This window comes from Trichoplusia ni, chromosome 7, assembly GCF_003590095.1.
Source record: "Trichoplusia ni isolate ovarian cell line Hi5 chromosome 7, tn1, whole genome shotgun sequence".
In the NCBI taxonomy this organism is placed as follows: Eukaryota; Metazoa; Arthropoda; class Insecta; order Lepidoptera; family Noctuidae; genus Trichoplusia; species Trichoplusia ni.
Window position 1 is genome coordinate 9095543 of NC_039484.1, and position 18169 is coordinate 9113711.

The following is an 18169-nucleotide window of genomic DNA, read 5'->3' on the forward strand; positions in this document are numbered from 1 at the left end:
GATAGTATGCTGTGGTAGATCGGCGACTGAGTCGTCCAGTTGGCGAGCACCATAGATAATATTTGAAAATCAATGGTCCTAATATTATATTATATTATGTAAACATAGCTTAAGATATTCTTAAACGTCGAGTTATTTTTATAAATTGCAATGACTTCCCTTACCACAGCTACTACTGAGGTCAACCAACTTAAAATTAACATAAGACCTACATAGTTGTATGTCCCTTCCAAATTTAAATTACAAAAAAAGCGTTTAATTTTGTGTTTTTTTTCTGCGTTTAATTATTTGTATATTGCTAGTCACCCTTGACCTGTAAATACTTATTAAAGGCCTTATTAGTGGCCCTTCTCGTCATCTTCCTCAGTCCTGAGCGTCGAGATAACGTCACTGCAGAAGTTGCTCTCGTATCATCCAATATTGTTATATACCAGAGTCAGTGTTATATACCAAAAGCTTATCCCATCTCCTGTATGAAAACCAATCCTTTATAAGTATATGTGCATAAATCCACAGTATTACGTAATATAGAACAGACTTTAATTAAATACATTTTCCAATGCTGCGCAAAACAAATATTATGTTTCACCCCCTTCAGCCCGTCCACCGCAAACCCGCCACTCTGTATGTTCATTATCCCGGGCAATGTATATATTCACATTCACTTGTGCAACAAATGAGAGGGGTCCGTACGTTTACTATGAAATTTATTGATTAATTATAATTAGCACTAGTTCTAATATTACGCATAACAATAGCTTTTGTAGGTAGAGCTTATTTACAATATTCTGAGAACATTTCATTTCATTATCATCAATTTCATCGTCAATTTTTTTCTTAGATGAATTTGATATTAATTATCATCTTGTAAGTAACAACTTTCATTTAACAACGACAATCGGTCAGATTTTGTCTGTCGGCTGCTCGTCTAGCTAGCTATTGGAAAATCCACCCTAGCAAACACTTACATCCCTGAATATTCAAAACTACGAGAAAGCTGAGAGAGAGGCTTATCGTATTTTGTTAGTAACACAAAAGTGGTATTAAAAAATACATTTTCAAGATAAAAAACTATATCTGGGCTTCATAACTATCACCGTATACATTCGTTATACTGCAGACTTCAATTCAATGTTTTTGAATTTAATGGCATTCATTTTACTTCAGATGACTGAAGCTTTAAATCATTCCTAAAAAAATTTGATCAGTTTAATGATTTTTGTTCTTATGATGTTTATTTTTCAAAAAATCACCCAAGCTATATAAAAAGTATATAAACACTAACTGTCTTTACTCATAGGTCACCCTTACTTTATATTTCTACTCAAGTGTACTCTGAGCTGATTTTCTAAAGCGTGTTTAAAAATAACCACTGGCTGAGGGAACTCTAGCCTTATGTAGGTGGTACAGGGGGATGTTTTCACAGCGCTCAGCCATGCAAGCCATTTGAAACACGGAATGCAAATGAGAGAACACGCTGTGAGCTACGAATACAGTTGAATTGTTTTTTATTATTAAATACGTCACTTGTTATTTCTTTGTTATATAATTTTTTTTAAAGAAATTTCAGCAATATTCAATAACTTACCTTTGACATTTCCTTACCTACAATGATCACGTGACAACTTTTAAAATATTTTATTTATCATGAGCTGGCATAGAGACGGGCGGCGCGGGGCCGCGAGGTCGCAAACAAAAAAAAATAGTAGGTAAACAAAAAAGATTTGTCCCGGTATTTGCATCCTATATTTTTTCTTATAAAACGCATCTACTTTCTACAAGTTTATTAAACTTTATTGTGGATGTAGCTCAGATTTTGATTACGGGAACAGTCTTTGCAAATATATTCAAGGTGCAGGATATTTGATACGTGTAAGAACCAAAACACGGAAGCTAGCTGTCAATAAAGTAATTATAAGAAAACGTGCTAATTAACCTTGTAAGGTTAAACAGCAAAAGATAATAGAATATAAACTGTTTCATTCATTCATGCACAAAGAAAATGCATAGAAGAACTTCGGATTTTTTTACAGAAAAAATGCGCTTATTGACTTCAATAACGAAGTTACAAGAGATCTTACATAAGTGTAATGCCTAGGTACTTAAAAAGTTAGGCACAATAAGTCTAGCATTTATTTGACATGTGGATTTAATTTTAAAAATACATAAATTATTTGTTTCGACTAATAATTTCAACAAACGCTTGTCAACTAATTTTCACGGGGGTTCGCGAGTCGAACTCGGTTGGGTGCGAAACTAGTCGGGCCTGCCCGATAAACACGTATAAGTCGATCGTTTTGAAATAAATAATTATGAAAGTTATTGTAATAATAAATTATATTGTTGTCAGTACTATAAGTAGTAATTCTTCCGTCTTCCGTAACAATGCAGGGGTCATGGAAATTCTACTGGTTCTAGGTAGTTAATAATGGACAGTATGAAATTAAGGATAATATCTAAAATACAATTTCCTATTCTAGATTTTTGTTTAAATATCAAAATGCATAAATGAATATAAAACATAGTTTTCAATGATCTCTTAACTTCTATCTGAGATATAAATATGGCCGTTTGCCGTATTTTCTATTCTAAAGTTGTCGAAACGTCAAACATATTCATCTGATAAAAGTAATCTGGTAAATGAAAAATCGGCCCTAAAAAAATCAAACGCTGACATTCGACTGAATGACAAAAAATGAATCCGTTTTATTTACATTCGCATTTTAACGTTTTATGAAATTCACATTTTCATTTATTAGTAAGCATGAACGTTTTAAAAAAACAGTTTTTGACACGAAAGCCAAGGTCTTATTTAGTATTACTAAAATGAATAATATTAAAAAATATTTAGAAATAAAAAGGAAATCCTTAATAAACCATTTCCATTAATCATAAAATTCAATGAAACTCCATTTTAAATTACTTTCGTAGCTCAGTAGACTGGGAGTGAGGTGAAAGGGGAGGTCTGGCCCGCTTGCAACATGATGAAAAGCTTTCAGATACACAGTTATGTAAACATCAGATGGAAACTGGTAATCAACGAACGCGGGTAGTTTTAAAGCAAAATAAATTGGATTTTATTTATAGCTTCAGTTTCAACTGGCAGTGGAAAGCTTTTTGTATGCGCTTTTCTTTTTATAAAGAGTGATGCCAGTTATAAAACAAAGCAAACGGAAAAATTATTTCAAGTTCTTTCTTATTCTGTTTTTCGTATCATTCTGAATGTAAAATCTACGGTTTGAGATTTCACGTACTACACTGATTAAATAAAATACATTTAAAAGCTTGTTGATACAAATTTTTATTTTAAAAAGAAGTAAGCTAATCAGTTTACGATCTCTTGCAGATCAACCTTGTGTTTCACTCAAACTTGCCATTAAAATTTTATTTTAAGTACACCATTCTGTCGCTCTTCAAAAATATATTGCGTGCATAATATAAAATAGGTACGCGGTACTAGGTCGATGTGTATGTTTTAAAAAAACACTTGTCGCAATAAAATTAATCCTTGTGCCGCGAATTTGGAACAAATTTTCGAGTTTCGAATAACATGCGCAAAGTACATCCGGAATTAGAATGAGTTTTTTTGGATCACAACAATGTTAGTCACAGGGCTTTCATTGATACTGTAACCTACATATACCACTCGGCCATGCAATGAAAAAGCGCTCTGTTATTTAAACAATACATACATTAACAGTATGTAGTGTGTGAGTGTGTGTATGTAGCAAAAGAGCAGTTACATAATTCTTTACAATATATCACTTATTTTGATTCTTCATAATTCGAAACGGGCCGTCGCGCGTCAATCTTATGGTACAAAGTTAATAAAAAACACATGAAAATGTTTATTTGATTAAATTGATTTTTATCTTTCAAGGACCGCGGTAACTTTCAGACGGAAGCCATCAGAAACCGTTCTTTAAGTTTAATTTGGCATAAGATTACTTCCACTCGATCGAATTCATTAAGAGTGATAAACATGTGACTTTGCAGAAATAATAATTGGATCGATCTGTCGATCAAGCCGGTACTAATTGTGATAATGCGAAAAGTTTTTGCGGTACAAGTAGTGTTTTGACATTGAGGCAAAACCCCATAGTCTTGTGTAGCAGGTACATTATGTACCTATTAACAGTTTTAGTTTATTATTTAGTTTCAGCACATGTGATTTTTTTGATTCGGTGTGAATGTCTTAATAAGTCAACGTAAGTTGGGAAATTAGGCTTTGTATTTTAGTTGGTAAAAATTATAACAAAAAAAAATTGGTAAAATGTTTGATTAAGAGATTTACGCATTTATTACTAGAAAAATACCTCAAAATTCACAGTTCAGTACTGAAATATTATTTTGTAACGATTCATAGATGTTTGTTCCGAATCGTTGTATTGTTGTGTTCCGAATCAATTATAAGGAGATAAAGTAGCGTACAATGAAATCATGAGATAAGGAGTGTAAGGCCTTTAAATGAAAACAAACATCTAGCTAGCGTCTATGTTTTTTTGCGTAATGACAATCGTAATACAATTAACTGTAAAAGTTAGTTATTCAATAGTATGAATGGTTTATTAAGGAAAAATTGTAACAATAAACGATTGTAAACGCTTTATCAAGTTCAATCCATTAAAATGATTTATGTTTATTTACGCTGGACTATCAAGCAAGCTGGTAACATACCGATGTTACCAACTTGCTTGATAGTCCAGCGTAGCTGAAACCCTAACTCTGTATATTCCAGCATTATTTTCCAACTAAATAATCAAAATAGTACGTAGCATCAGGATTGCTTATTGCAACCCAAACACTTTTCAAAAAATCATTATAAATCAGATACCTACTCCTTTTATCGCCAATGGCTTCGGGTACGAAATAAAACATCGGAAATACAACGACTCCACTATTAAACTATTTTATCCTCCATTGTTCAACTTTTAGCTTATTTTAGAAGAATAAGCTTTAAAAAACTGTGAGAACTATGGTATCTATTATATTATTAAGTATTAAATAAAAACAACGAATGATTGGTTGCTAGCTATTTCTATAATGTCATTGTGATGATGCAGATTTTATGCTGAATTGCTTGGCGACGAAGGTTTTCTAATTTGGTATAAAAATTGTCTTAATTTACTTAGTGACTGTTTTTTGCCTATGCTGAAGAGTTTTAAGGAAAGTTGTGATTAAAATACCTTAAAAGTTAGTGCTGGCTATTCGGGTTGATTTGTAAGTCAAATGGTAATCCTTCATTTTCTAGAACTTGGTATAAAAACTTGGTTCACCTCATAGCCAGTTTTTATCATAGCCCATAATGAGGCAAACCCATTTGATTGGATCTGAACTAGTAATTTGACCGGTCTACGTCCAATTTAGAGTCTGAAAAACGCATGATTTAAATATAAATAGTACATTTTGTAGTAATAAATATTTCAACAAAAAGTATTACACAAAAACCCTAATAAACCATCTTTTAGATTTTCTAAGAATTTAAGTGACTCAGAAAAACTGAGTTATACCTAAAATTTGTTTTATCAAAGTCATAGATCTCTCACGTTTTGGATCATGAGAAGTACATATTCCAATCGAATCGTATTAGACAGCATAGGTAACACCATAACATGTTGAAACATTGAAGATAAGGCACGTCCAACTGGTACATACTGAAGATACAGACAATAGCCCTCTTAATGACCATTACTAAAGATAAAAGAAACCACATAAAATACATCAAAGGATTTCCAAGAAAGAACAACGTTACCTTAGAATATTAGCAGTTTCTCGGATTTGAATATGAAGCGCGGAGATTCAACGTTAAGGCGTATTCATGAAAGACAAAAATGATTTTAACAATGAACTACTATAAAAAATGGTTACTTACACATAAAAGTACAGCAAAAACCTGGTTTCTCCACTGAACGTAGATCCAAAGGGCAAAGTACAACCATCAGTCTCTTTGTTTGTATAATATCCTCGATGAATTTCGCCGCTTATAATTTTTCCACTTAGATTAACCCACTATCATAAGTGGTAACAATATAGTATGTCTAGTTCGTCATTTTATCGATGGATATTTTACTTGGGAACCACTTCCATTCGGATGATACGGCAAAAGCTGTGGTTGTCAGTATGCAAGGGACAGGTTCAAATGATCAAGTTCCTCATTCGATTGATGCTGACCGAACTTTTCAATCATCTCGAATAAACCATTTATTTGATGAGGATTGAAAGATTCTTCCATACAGACTGATAGAAATAAATCACTACCATAGATCGATGAACGATTAATTAGTGTGCTCACACCTTTATGGATGTCAGGAATTCACGCATCTAACAAGCGCGGTGCCTTGGACATAAATATTTCTAAGGCGGAACTCTGTGCATTAAAGCACGGAAACAAAAATATGGTATTCCCGTATGACAAATATACGCGCCTACAGTACATAAATAAGTAAGTAATATATGCATATGAATTCCAATAATAGGTCCGGTCAATAAATGTTATTTTTAAGAAAGATTGGATCAGAAAGTACATAATAATTAACCTCAAATCCTTATTTCTTACTTCCCAAAATAAACCACTTTTAAGTATGCACTTACTTTGTATTTAATGTTTTATATAAATAACTTGACATTGATAAAAATGGTCGTAAAAAATAATTGTCCTTGTCCCTTTCTTGTTAATGAGTAAATTGGTCACCAATTGAAAAGGAAACTATGAATAGGGCCATTGCTGAAGAGTGTTGCAAGATTGGAAGTAAAACAAGCCAAGCTGAACTGAATTGAACTTCTGATACTGCGTGCTATTTATTAAAAAACTTTGCCATCGCGGATTGGATCAAAGGCATCCCAAGTAGCACCACTCTGCCTTCCGTATCACATAAGTCACTTGGCGGGGTTCACACGTTCACAGGCAAATGGTTTTCTAATGCGTTTAGACAGTAACCTGTCATAAGCTTAAATTTAAATAAATAACTCAAAAGCTTACCTTGTTAAATCAATAAATGTCAATATTCAAGAACGAATCCGTGGCTGATTTACGATTGGTATGTAAAATCCCTGCGGTAATGACTGGTTAATTAAATGTATACAAATATAGAAAAAGTTGACCTGGACCTACTATCACATCTTCGAATGCGACTGTTGAAGATATGTAAGAGAGATGGCGCTCTATACTATGTAGAGCAGCATCCCTTTTACGCAATCACAACGGTCTTACTTTAAAGCAGTGGTAAGATCCCAAGTTGTAAAATTTGGATACGTTTAAAAATACACACTAAAATGTGGTCTTGCCATTTCGGATGTCGTAATAACTTTGTCGCAATATAGGAACTGTATGAAATTGTAACAGCGATTTTATTTTTGGTCTTTATGCTCGTTTATCAGCAATTATTGTCAATGCAATGATACTTGGAGTGCTAACTACCCGTCTGCCCTTTCATTAAAGTTATTTTTGGACCTGGTGTTAAGGTCGATACAGTATAGTTATTTTTATAACACTATTTGTGTGGGGTATATTTGTTTTTATTGTTTTTGTGTGTTCATGTACCAGTTTCTGCAATCGAATTTTCTGGTTTCGATTTCGTAATTTTACGATGTTGTGACTTTGTTGAGATATTATTCTGGCCTATTCTGGTTCAGGGTGAGCTACGTATACCGTTCGCCAACTCTAACTTTTGACAATGGTACTAGGGCATAGAGTGTCCACATATTAATGAACGTTGCATTCTTCAGTCCTTTTTTAAATTAAGTGTTTTGAATAAAAACATCATTGTATCCTTCGAAAAATCTCACCTTTAACGACCTTCTCAAAATCTTGGTCCTATCCACATTTTCTGTTTTCACTACATCACCTTCGCCCAGCACATCGGCAACAGCAAGAAAGTTGTCGACTTTGCTGGCTTCCTCGTGAAGTTTACCTTCTAGCTAATTACACAATTAGCAGAATCCGGTAGGAAATGACTAACTTAAGTAGATCACCGAAAAGCTGTCAGAAACAGTCACCTTTTTACAATGTATTTTCAAAAATAAATCTTCGGCATCTCGAAAAAGGGATGATGATATTATTAATTTGTCTTTTATGTTCATGAAAATCTTGAATTTTTGATGCTTGTTCAAATAAAACATCAAACAGATATAAGATTGAAGATTTGCTTTCCAACGTCTAGTGTTTTCTATTTATCTTTAACTCTTTACGGGACTGTGACGTACAGTATATTGTAACTTAACTATGTGTATGGTAACTTTTGTCGACATCTTGGAAGTATCCTTGACGGTTAACCAAGTGTAGTTCCTGAGCATTGCTTAGAAAGTATTTTTGGCATAACATTGAAAGACATTTTTGCTTTTAATCCGGTTAGACAACCTTTGACACAAGCAAAAATACCGTTCGGAGATCAGTGGCATTTATTTGTTAGCAATTCAAATTTATTTATCAGCTCAAGGTGTCACGGTCTAAAATGGGGTTCAACCCCATGGTTTGGCTGAAGCAAGACTGTAGGGAGAGCTAGAACTCTCTCCATCAACTGCCAAAATCTGCTAATTTTTTTAATGAGCGATCCCGATAAATACTAGTAAGTAAACCGTACTATAAATTAAAATCTACATCATCCTCACAAAAGTAACCATTAAAATGCGAACCCATACATCACCTTCCGCAACAATATTAAACTACAACGTGGAAAAAAAAAACTTTTAAAATAATCTGATTTTTTTATTCGCTTCCAAATGCATTTTGACCAGTATAATTTTCATGTCGACATTTAAAACTGAGGCGGAAGACCGATTTTCTTTGTTCATTTCTTGTTTTACGTAACAAGAAACGAACTTTTACGCGTATACGACGTAAAATGTAAATGACGCCAGGATTTCCTTCATCTAACACCTGCTAATTAAGCATAAAGGTCAAGGCCGGTTCTTCAGGGGTTTTTAACAAATATGAACATATGTTTTTAAGTTATCTGAGAATCATCTTATCTGAGGATAATAATCAACTTAATTTGGTTTCGAAATAAAGCTCTAAATGTCAAACAATGTATTTATTTATTTATCTAGTATCAATATTTCCTAGTATACGAATTCTGAAACATTAGACACTTAGTGTTCAAGCTATTTTATTACATCTAAGTAATATAATTCTTGACTACATATCTGAATGTTACTAAACACCGGAATTATATATTATTTTATTCAAATATAAAGTCCTATATACAGTGTTGTGGCCATTGTGGAAGCAATATGGAAGCACAGCTAGAAGAGGTTTCTAGCTCAGCAGGATTGTCCGCAGCACCGGTAAAGAAAGGGGCAAAAGAAAATACGTGGTTTTAGACAGAAAAAGTCTGAGAGTCCCATCCGCTCAACCTAAAGCGGGAGGAGTAAGCCGGAAAAAGTGCATCTAGCTGTCAGAACGGCAATTGTCCAGTTTAAAGAACTACAGTGACATAGACAGAGAGCTCGACACCTTAATTTCTATAAGGATCTTAATAGTCACCATCATAAAATATTTTTTCACTGGCATTTTATTTTTATTACTATTTATTTTATGACATTGATATTTTTGAGTTTAAGAAAGCACATTTTTTTTGCAAGTGGACCTGAATATTATTTGAATTACCCCTTTGATAGTAAATAATATGATTGTGTGTTCTAGCTATATTTTCAGGGAAGATGCGTTTGGGGGTCGTGAAAATCAATGTAAGTAAATGACAATTTTAATGAAACTGACTATGCGTTAAAATATTTAGCACAGAGACGTTATTCTGGTTTTATAATACGTCACAATTTTCTAGATAGGCTGTTTTATAAAGACAGAAAGCGAGCTGGACTTCCAATCAGACCTTGAATTGGTTCCGTTTTATCTGAGCGGTAACTGGCAAGTATAGGCTTTCCAGATGTTTCGTTTTAATAAGATGTGTAAAACAGTGCGCCTAACTAGACTACCTTAAAATAAGATTTCTGCAATTGTGGAAGCGAGACAGGTAAACATCGTAGAGCGGCGTCTCTCTTTTACAAAGGCAAAAATTATGCTCGCTTGCTTGCTGCGTCTCGAGTTTTACGAGATACATTTTTGTTTCTTTCTTTCTACAACTTTACAGTTCAGCCTGAATACAGGTTTCCAATGCATTATTGACTAAGGGTTTTTGTTTCTATTTGTGTAAAACTTTGTTTTTTTTTTCACAGCTACTTGAAAGTTAGTATGGAAAATCCTTCTCGTGATAAAGTTTTCCTGCCGAAAATTTGCTCAGTTGATATAGAAAATTATTCCGCATTCCGAATTCTCACAATGTTTTATATTTTTGTTCTAAATAAAAATATGATGAGTAGGTAGGTAGGTAGGGCAGATGCACAAAGACCTATCTTAAGAGTGCATGACAGAAGTAGGTAATCTAATAAACGTGCATAAGCTATAATTACCAAATCAATGGTTTTCCTATTTGCTTTGTCTTTTGTTTGTTTTTGTCTATACAAAACAAAACATGCATTATGAATGCGTGTTTGCGTGTCCATTAGCAGAATTAGCGTTTTGTTAACAATCAAATGTTACCAAATGCATAACACTGCCGAGCATGAACACCGGTGATACAAAAAAAAAATTGAACATTTACAAAGTTTGACAATCTGTGTAAAATTTTCATTAATTAAAAAAAAACATTTTAAATCACTTTGTATTCGTAATGCATTTTAATGTTCTTTAGGTACGTTATCCCTTAGATAAATTACAATACTACATTGCAACGGCCAATGAATTAGCGTGTATTGTAATACTAAATCATGGTTCTATTAGAACTTCACATAAATCCCGCTTAAAAAACTATAGTTTTGCATTATTCAGTGATGCTCAATTATTATTGTTGTTCACTAGATACGTCAACAGATTAATTACAGAATTAGGCTTTAGGGTTATTAGACTACCTTCATTGTTTCATTCATAATATTCTCGAAGTACAAGCCCTTAATCATTGTTACAAAAAATATGCAATAGTTTTTCTAACATTTTATTTTCACAGAAAGATTCATTAAATAAAATAATGCGCAGAAAATGACAAGTCACAAAACAAATGAAACACACTTAAAGCAATAAAGGAATGACTAAGATCACACTAATTAATCCAAAGTGTCAGTTTTCAGTAGGTCCAGAGTTATCCTGTGTAGTCTAGGTTTGTTGAGATAAACAGTAAATAAAGTGGGGCATTAGAGCGTGCACTTGCATAGCAGAGTCGGTGCGGAATAGTGAATATGAAAGGAACAAGAGCGCGGGGGCGCGTGCATGTCTAGCTACAACGATACAGCTTTTATATAAAAGAAGCGCTCAGTTTCGCAACCATTCCAATTTTGAATCTCGGCGCAAACCTACCGAGGGGCGCTAGGGAGTCGGAACGCATCCGTATTTGCGCGCGAAAAGTGACAGATCTTATTGTTTTTTTTAATAACAAATAAATATTTCAATATGGCTGTTACCAGTGCTAGGAATATTGTGAATTTGAAAGAAAAGGGGCATTTTGAACGTGAAAATGCAAGACTCGATAAATACACTGTAAGTATTATGATGATATGATGAAAAATATTTACTATTACACGAAAATTACACTACACACCAGTGTTACAGAAAAACGTGATGAATTAGCTATGTTAAATATCTATTCCCCAATTTAATAAAATTAAAATGATACTGAAACTAGATTAATAAAGCAATAAAATATATCCTAGTATATCACATTTCCAGTTAGGGAAATAGGGTATTAAAATATTTCTGCTCCCTTTTTGGATAATTGGATTAATGTTATAATTTTATAAGTCAGAGAAACAGCAATCTTAATTTGCACGCGTAGGGATTCCATTAAATTATATAGACTATTATTGATATATAGGTTAAAAAAACATTTAGCACCTTCCCTAGGAACTATCAATTATTAAAAATCGAACTGTTCTAGGAAATCTATTTCACGATACAATTATCAATATTAAAAAGAATAAACCAACTAGTCTGCCCTCTACTTATATTATCAAATCTACCCGCTTTGGGAACAAAATACGAAGTAAACCTATATTTACGTTAACATGTACTTATAGGGCGCAATGTCATACAAGTCTTACGCTATTTCCCCACTATTATAAATGTTTCGCCTTGATGTCTATTATTCGTCTCAAGATAAATGATCTAACACATACCTATCAATAACATAATAATTTATAACTAGGTCAGTGTTACGGGAGGATTCATTTCATCCATCATACATGAATGTTAACAGATCTACGACCTATAAGTACTATATTAAATTCCTAAATAATTAAAATTGTATCGAATTTTGTGCTAAAATTTCACATATATAAAAAAAAATAGTTATTTCCAAAAGCAGTCTTCATCCAATTGAATGGACCGTGAATGTATCTTTTTTATAAAATTTGTAATGCTATTGGATATTTGCAAGTCAAGTAACAGCGACTAAAAAAACACATCAAAGCCCTTGTTGGACTGCAATCAATATTATCATACACTGAGTTATAACAACGCTCGTTCGTAAATCAAATAAATAGTTTATTTACTTGATTCTACACATTTCATTGATTTTATTCCAAAGTGTGCGTTGGAGAATGACATAATGTTTCTCCAATATAACACAATGGAATGCAAAAGAATTCAATTTTCAAAATGCATTTTCTTTTTTATTCGATGACATTGATTAGTTTGTTGCCAGAATTATTTTAATCTTGTTTTTATCATAGCTTCAGTGTTAAAATAATAAAAATTCTATTTATTTTGTATTTTAAGGTACTGGAGATAATTAATCAATATTTTTAAATGTTATGCAGTACGTTAAAGTCTCGTAAATTACTCGGCAAATAGTTCGTCGTGCCAATTTCTTAACGGAGCATCTTTATTAGTCTGATACCAAGTGCATTTATTACAGTTCCTCTGATAACCTCAATACATTGCTATGCTTGTAGAAATAAAATGAGAGGAGAAAAGCAAAATTAATATTGTTTAAAATGATTTTTAATGTAAAAATACTTTTTAATAATCATTATAATGGCAAATTCTTAAACGACTTGTACTTTTCCGAAACTAAGTTAAATGCAGTATGCAGAATAAACGCATCACAATTTATATATTATGTTAATTTGTATGTCATCTCTTATTCTAATAAGATAATTAATAAAATTATGTTAATAATAAAACCAGCTGCACTAATGCATTATTATCTACTTTATTTTTATTAAATACGGCTTGTTATCTCAAAAATTCCGTTTCCTAGATTAACAAGAATAAAAACATAATTTAGATTTACTTAGTAAATATTCAAATTATTATCTACTGTATTATTTTGTATTTCAATTTTAAAAAAAAAACAACACAAAACCCGCGAATTATAAATTCCTGTCTCTGTCATATAAGCGTAGCCCATACTTGAAGGTTCATTCACGTTACAAGTTAATCCCAACACTATATTATAAAAATACTCTATGGCTCAAGGACAATTCTGAGAAGCGCATTTATACATACACCGGTTTTCAATACAAAAGAAAAAGCATGATACCCTAAAGGTGAAAGCTAGATCCTTTAATAACGTCCATTAACCCTTAAATTAGAGATTAAAAGTAAATTACCAACCTCTTTAGTAAATTTATCGGATAAAAACCGGCCGAAATACTGCAGTGCCATTTATTGTGAAACAAAAAAATGCATTCAAATCTATGAAATGAAAACATTTTCTTTTTTGTTTTATTGTAATGTTACGTCGATAATTTACAGCCAGTTACTTTTTTTTTATTTACGCTGCCATCAACAATCTGTCATACGATCCCGAGTTTCTACTACAACAAAATTAATGCAACATCAGTATTATTGTGTAAATGTTTCCAAGGTTCTGATTCAGTGTGAAACCTAGACTAAACGTACTAAAATTTGAATAGATTGAAGGTTTTAGAAAGAGGATAACACTAGTTGACTTAATTTAGGTATTACATTTTATTCATGTATACAAACAACCTCTTTGGTGCAAATAACTATACCAGAATCTAACTTTACGAGGCCAAGGATTAGCAAAATAACGTATTACATTGCTTGTCATCTTATTATTTATTTGTTAATTCTGTTGAAACTAAAAAATACTAAATAAGGACCAGTTCCTGAGATAAGCGCGTTCAAACAAACAAACTCTTCAGCTTTATATATTAGTATAGATAACGGAGCTCTTTACTTGAATTAACCAAAAAACGTAGCCGATTTTTCGATTACAAAATTCTCAGAAGCGTTAAATGACAATTTTCTCGCCCTCATCTTATTACTGGTTAAAGCATTTAGTCCTTCCTTAAAAAACGATTTTTTTAAAGCACCATATAATGTCATGACATCATAACCGGTCTAGAATTTTTTCCCTGAAAATGCAAACATTTGGAACAAATTCAATTTAAAAATCGATTGATTACGGCCGATGGTCACTCGTTTATTTTAAGGGGCAGCGTCATCACTTAACATTTCACCGGGTTTTTAAGGAGAATTGTAATCAGAAGTATATCTGTCTCCAACCATAGTCGTGTAAACAAACGGCCTTGCCCCGGACATATTAACATCGAGTCAGTCAGACGCGTCGCATAATAATTGGTTGTATGACTTGTATGACGCTGACTAATAAAAACTTTATTCGCAGAATTACTTGTAGGTAATCCGGGTGAAATAAAACAAGTTCCGGACATGTAGAAAAAAGGTTACTACTTACTATCAATGATCGATATCCGATATGACATGGTCAGACAACAATGAACAACGTATCCTGAAAGTTAAGACTTCCTAATTCCTAACACGGTACAAATCAAAGGCCTACCTTTTGGAGAATGACGATAATATTTGGTCCTGCTAACATTTATTTGTCAATCCATCGCTGAAGTTATCTTCGAATTAAGATCAGCCTGCTTAACTTGGTGAATTATAAAAATACTTAAATTCTCGTAAACGGCGGATTAATCAAATCGTTGCTCTTATCTTTTTTTATTCTATGCGATCTTCTTTATGACAGATGTATTTTATTGCGTGTGCAATGTAAGGCACTGGTGGCTTTTGGTGACAGATACAATCAATGTTAAATTCAGATTCAAAATAATATGTCATCGTCAACGCACAGTGAGCAAAGGTTTTTTGCCTTAGATCAGTCATTTAATTCATTCAATTTTCGAAACGAATATCCAGTGGGGACAATAAGAAGCAACTGGCAAGAATTAAAAACAAACAGTTTTTTTCTAGCTTTTTAATTATCGAAATTCAAAATTTCGAACCAAACATTTCGCAATATTTAGGTACTAGTAAATGTAAATGAAACACAATATTACAAAGTCAGTTGATACTGAAATTGAGAACTACAGTGACCTAAATATTGCTATAGACTCATAACTTTCAACGTAGCCGAGAGTTTAATATAAAACAAAGTGTTAATTTACTTTGGTTATAACCAGCCTTTGTTACGATAACAAGATTAAAATCGGTTACAATGGTAACTTTAAATTAAATTCTGTTGTCCGGATTAGGGACTTGGAAAACACGAATTATTTAATCACAAGTATTCTGTATTGCCAACCTGAATTGAAAAAAACCTTAAAGAATGATAGGAAATATAACACACAAGTCAATAATTAATCAATGTATTATGTATATTCACATAATTAACATGTTATTACCGCCTTCATACTAGATTTAATATGGCAGCTGCAGCAATCCGTAATATTACGAGTTACAGCATTCCACTTTGATAGCGGAGTCACGGTCAAGGCTCGAACGTACATCTGACCGCACAATAATCTAACATTAATAACTACTCCTTATCTCAAACCAACAAGGTCTATTTTTGTTTATTTTGTTACAAACTTTTGTGGTAGACTATACAGAGTAAACACAATAGCATTGCAATTAACAAGCAATGCAAACTTAGGATTCCTTCAAGTTTTCCTGATAACGTTTTAATCACATGATAATTGCAACATTTTTGAAGTTGGCTTAAGGAAATAGACGATTTGTTTGGAGGTCGTATGTTAGTATTTAACATATTGTTGTGTTACTAAAAGGAATTTGGTAACTTTTTATTGAAGGCCGACAAGGATCAAAGGATGTTCTATTGAAGCAACGTACGAAGACTGCACGGATAGTAGAGTTGTTGAGGTCATCATGCCAAACACACTGTGCGCTACGTTTCGACAGCTGCCCAAAAAATCATAATTTTTTTAAATAAAACTGGTTATTAAATTATTTTGATCCATAAAGAGTAAAATATCTAAATAAACCAATTTTTTTTTAATATTCAGTTTATTAATAATACATTCCATATTTGAAACAAAGATTTATAAATCTATTGCAATCAGACTGTTGAATTTTATTGAAGTATTTAATAATGATACTTGACATATGTAAATTTATTTATATCTTTCATAATTTTAGAATTTGTAGGTTGCGTTTTAACAAGTTAAATAAGGCTAGGCTATCTTCGAAAAGAACGTATGACGATGGAAAAAAGAAGCAGAGAGGAAAGCAAGTAAGTTAATTAAGACATCTAATACATAAAATTCTCGTAACACGGTGTGCAAAATTTAACTCCTCTGAAACGGCAACACCGATTTTGTGTTTGTGTGCAAATGGGGGTAGGTCCGAGAATAGGACATTTATTTTTCATAACCCTATTTTTTTATTCTCTATAATTAATTTGTAATACATCAAAACAACTTTTGCCGGGACAGTTAGAAATAATATAAAATAAAGTTTGTAGTGTACATTATGTTCTACAAATAATTGTCATTGTTACCGAAGCTCTTACTTTCAATCATCTAAATCAAAGTTCCTAATTAGACCTCCCTATTTCCTGCATCTAGCACAATACTTTATGCATTCTATTTAAGGCGTATTGTCACTGTAATATCCTTAAAAAAAACCTAATCAACGAGCAGAATAAATTCGCCTTCCGTACATCTCTTGTAGTTATGGTACACGACATACAAACGTGCAAAAATATCTCAATACTTCTGTTCCATTATATAATAATAACACTTAATAATTACGTGGAACTATTTACTGGCATACGCGGGCCTCGGCCAAGATCAATACCAAGGTCCATAGTTCATTGATCGCCTTTCGCTAGGCTGTGGAGTGGGCATTCTCGGTCAAGCCGAAATCTTAGCTGCAGACGTATTGTTTCAAATGGAGTGATGACGGGAAAGTTTGGCGTAAAACTTAATGATCAAGCATATTTTATTTTCTGGAATTCGGTTGAGTGGAGTTTGTTGTCGATTGTTGTGCTCTTCTTAGATATAATGTTGTATTGCCACAACAAGAGAAAAATAATGTCAACGTTTTGGAGTTCTCGAACAAAACCTGTTTCAAACAAAGGCTTTTTGGTCTTTCCTCTTTCTTTCTTCGGTTTTAGCATGAAAAGTCTGTCTCGTGAGAGTTGACAAATTGCTAGTTATCAAGGCAGATTGATAATTCATGAGATTCAAAATTAAACCTTTTGTATTCGTGAATAAAATAGAATTATAGTTTAGAGAGAAGGCAGTCAGAGTCTGATTTAGAGTTTTACATTTACCATCACAGTTGGCGTGACCGTGAATGGTCCACGTAACATGCGTATTGGAGTACCGCGTTGCATTCTATTGTGTATAATTTTTTAATGTCAAGTTTACGTTTCATTTTATTCGAAGGTTAACGAAGATGAATGTATATACTAATTGGTATTTAACGCAGCGAGAGATTGTCCAGGATATTGTTATATGCATAAAAGCTTATCAAACGGGTGATTGTATTTTTTGATATCTTTATTTATTTTTTCCAAACTATATTATTGAATACAATCGATTCTTACTCGTATAAAGAAGGGATAACATTTTGTTCGTTTATGACAAATATAACTCCGCACTTGCGTATGGTCAAAAAACATAAAAACAAAGACTTCTCCTGATTTGGGTTGCGCTGAAGGGAGTGTCAGATTTTTTTCCACTGAAGCCCACCATGTTCCTTCAATTGCCCTTTGTGTACCCGAACCGCGGTTACCCTTAAGGACAATCTCGCATTAATAAAGAGAGCCCTGGCACCCATAATACAAGTTAATCTTAGCTTGGGTATCGTCTTATCTTAACTTTATCTTATCTTGAAGAAAGCCTGACGCCTTATGGCGCCATTTTCTTTCAGTCGTTCTTGCGAATG

At 32.8% G+C, this 18169-nt stretch overlaps 1 protein-coding gene across 3 annotated transcripts in view; it reads left to right on the top strand.

The window, feature by feature from the left end:
• The window catches only part of LOC113495679 (dopamine N-acetyltransferase-like), a 60351-nt gene that overhangs the window by 19847 nt on the left and 22335 nt on the right, over positions 1-18169 (top strand). The window contains exon 1 of one of the 3 annotated variants that reach the window (XM_026874549.1): positions 11084-11524. The exons of 1 other annotated variant lie outside the window; for it this stretch is intronic. In XM_026874549.1, coding sequence (XP_026730350.1) covers positions 11438-11524 — 87 coding nt within the window. In that variant the 5' untranslated portion in view covers positions 11084-11437. Of the gene's footprint in view, positions 1-11083; positions 11525-16342; positions 16509-18169 lie in introns of those variants that run through there. One more of the 3 variants, XM_026874548.1, reaches the window with a different exon arrangement.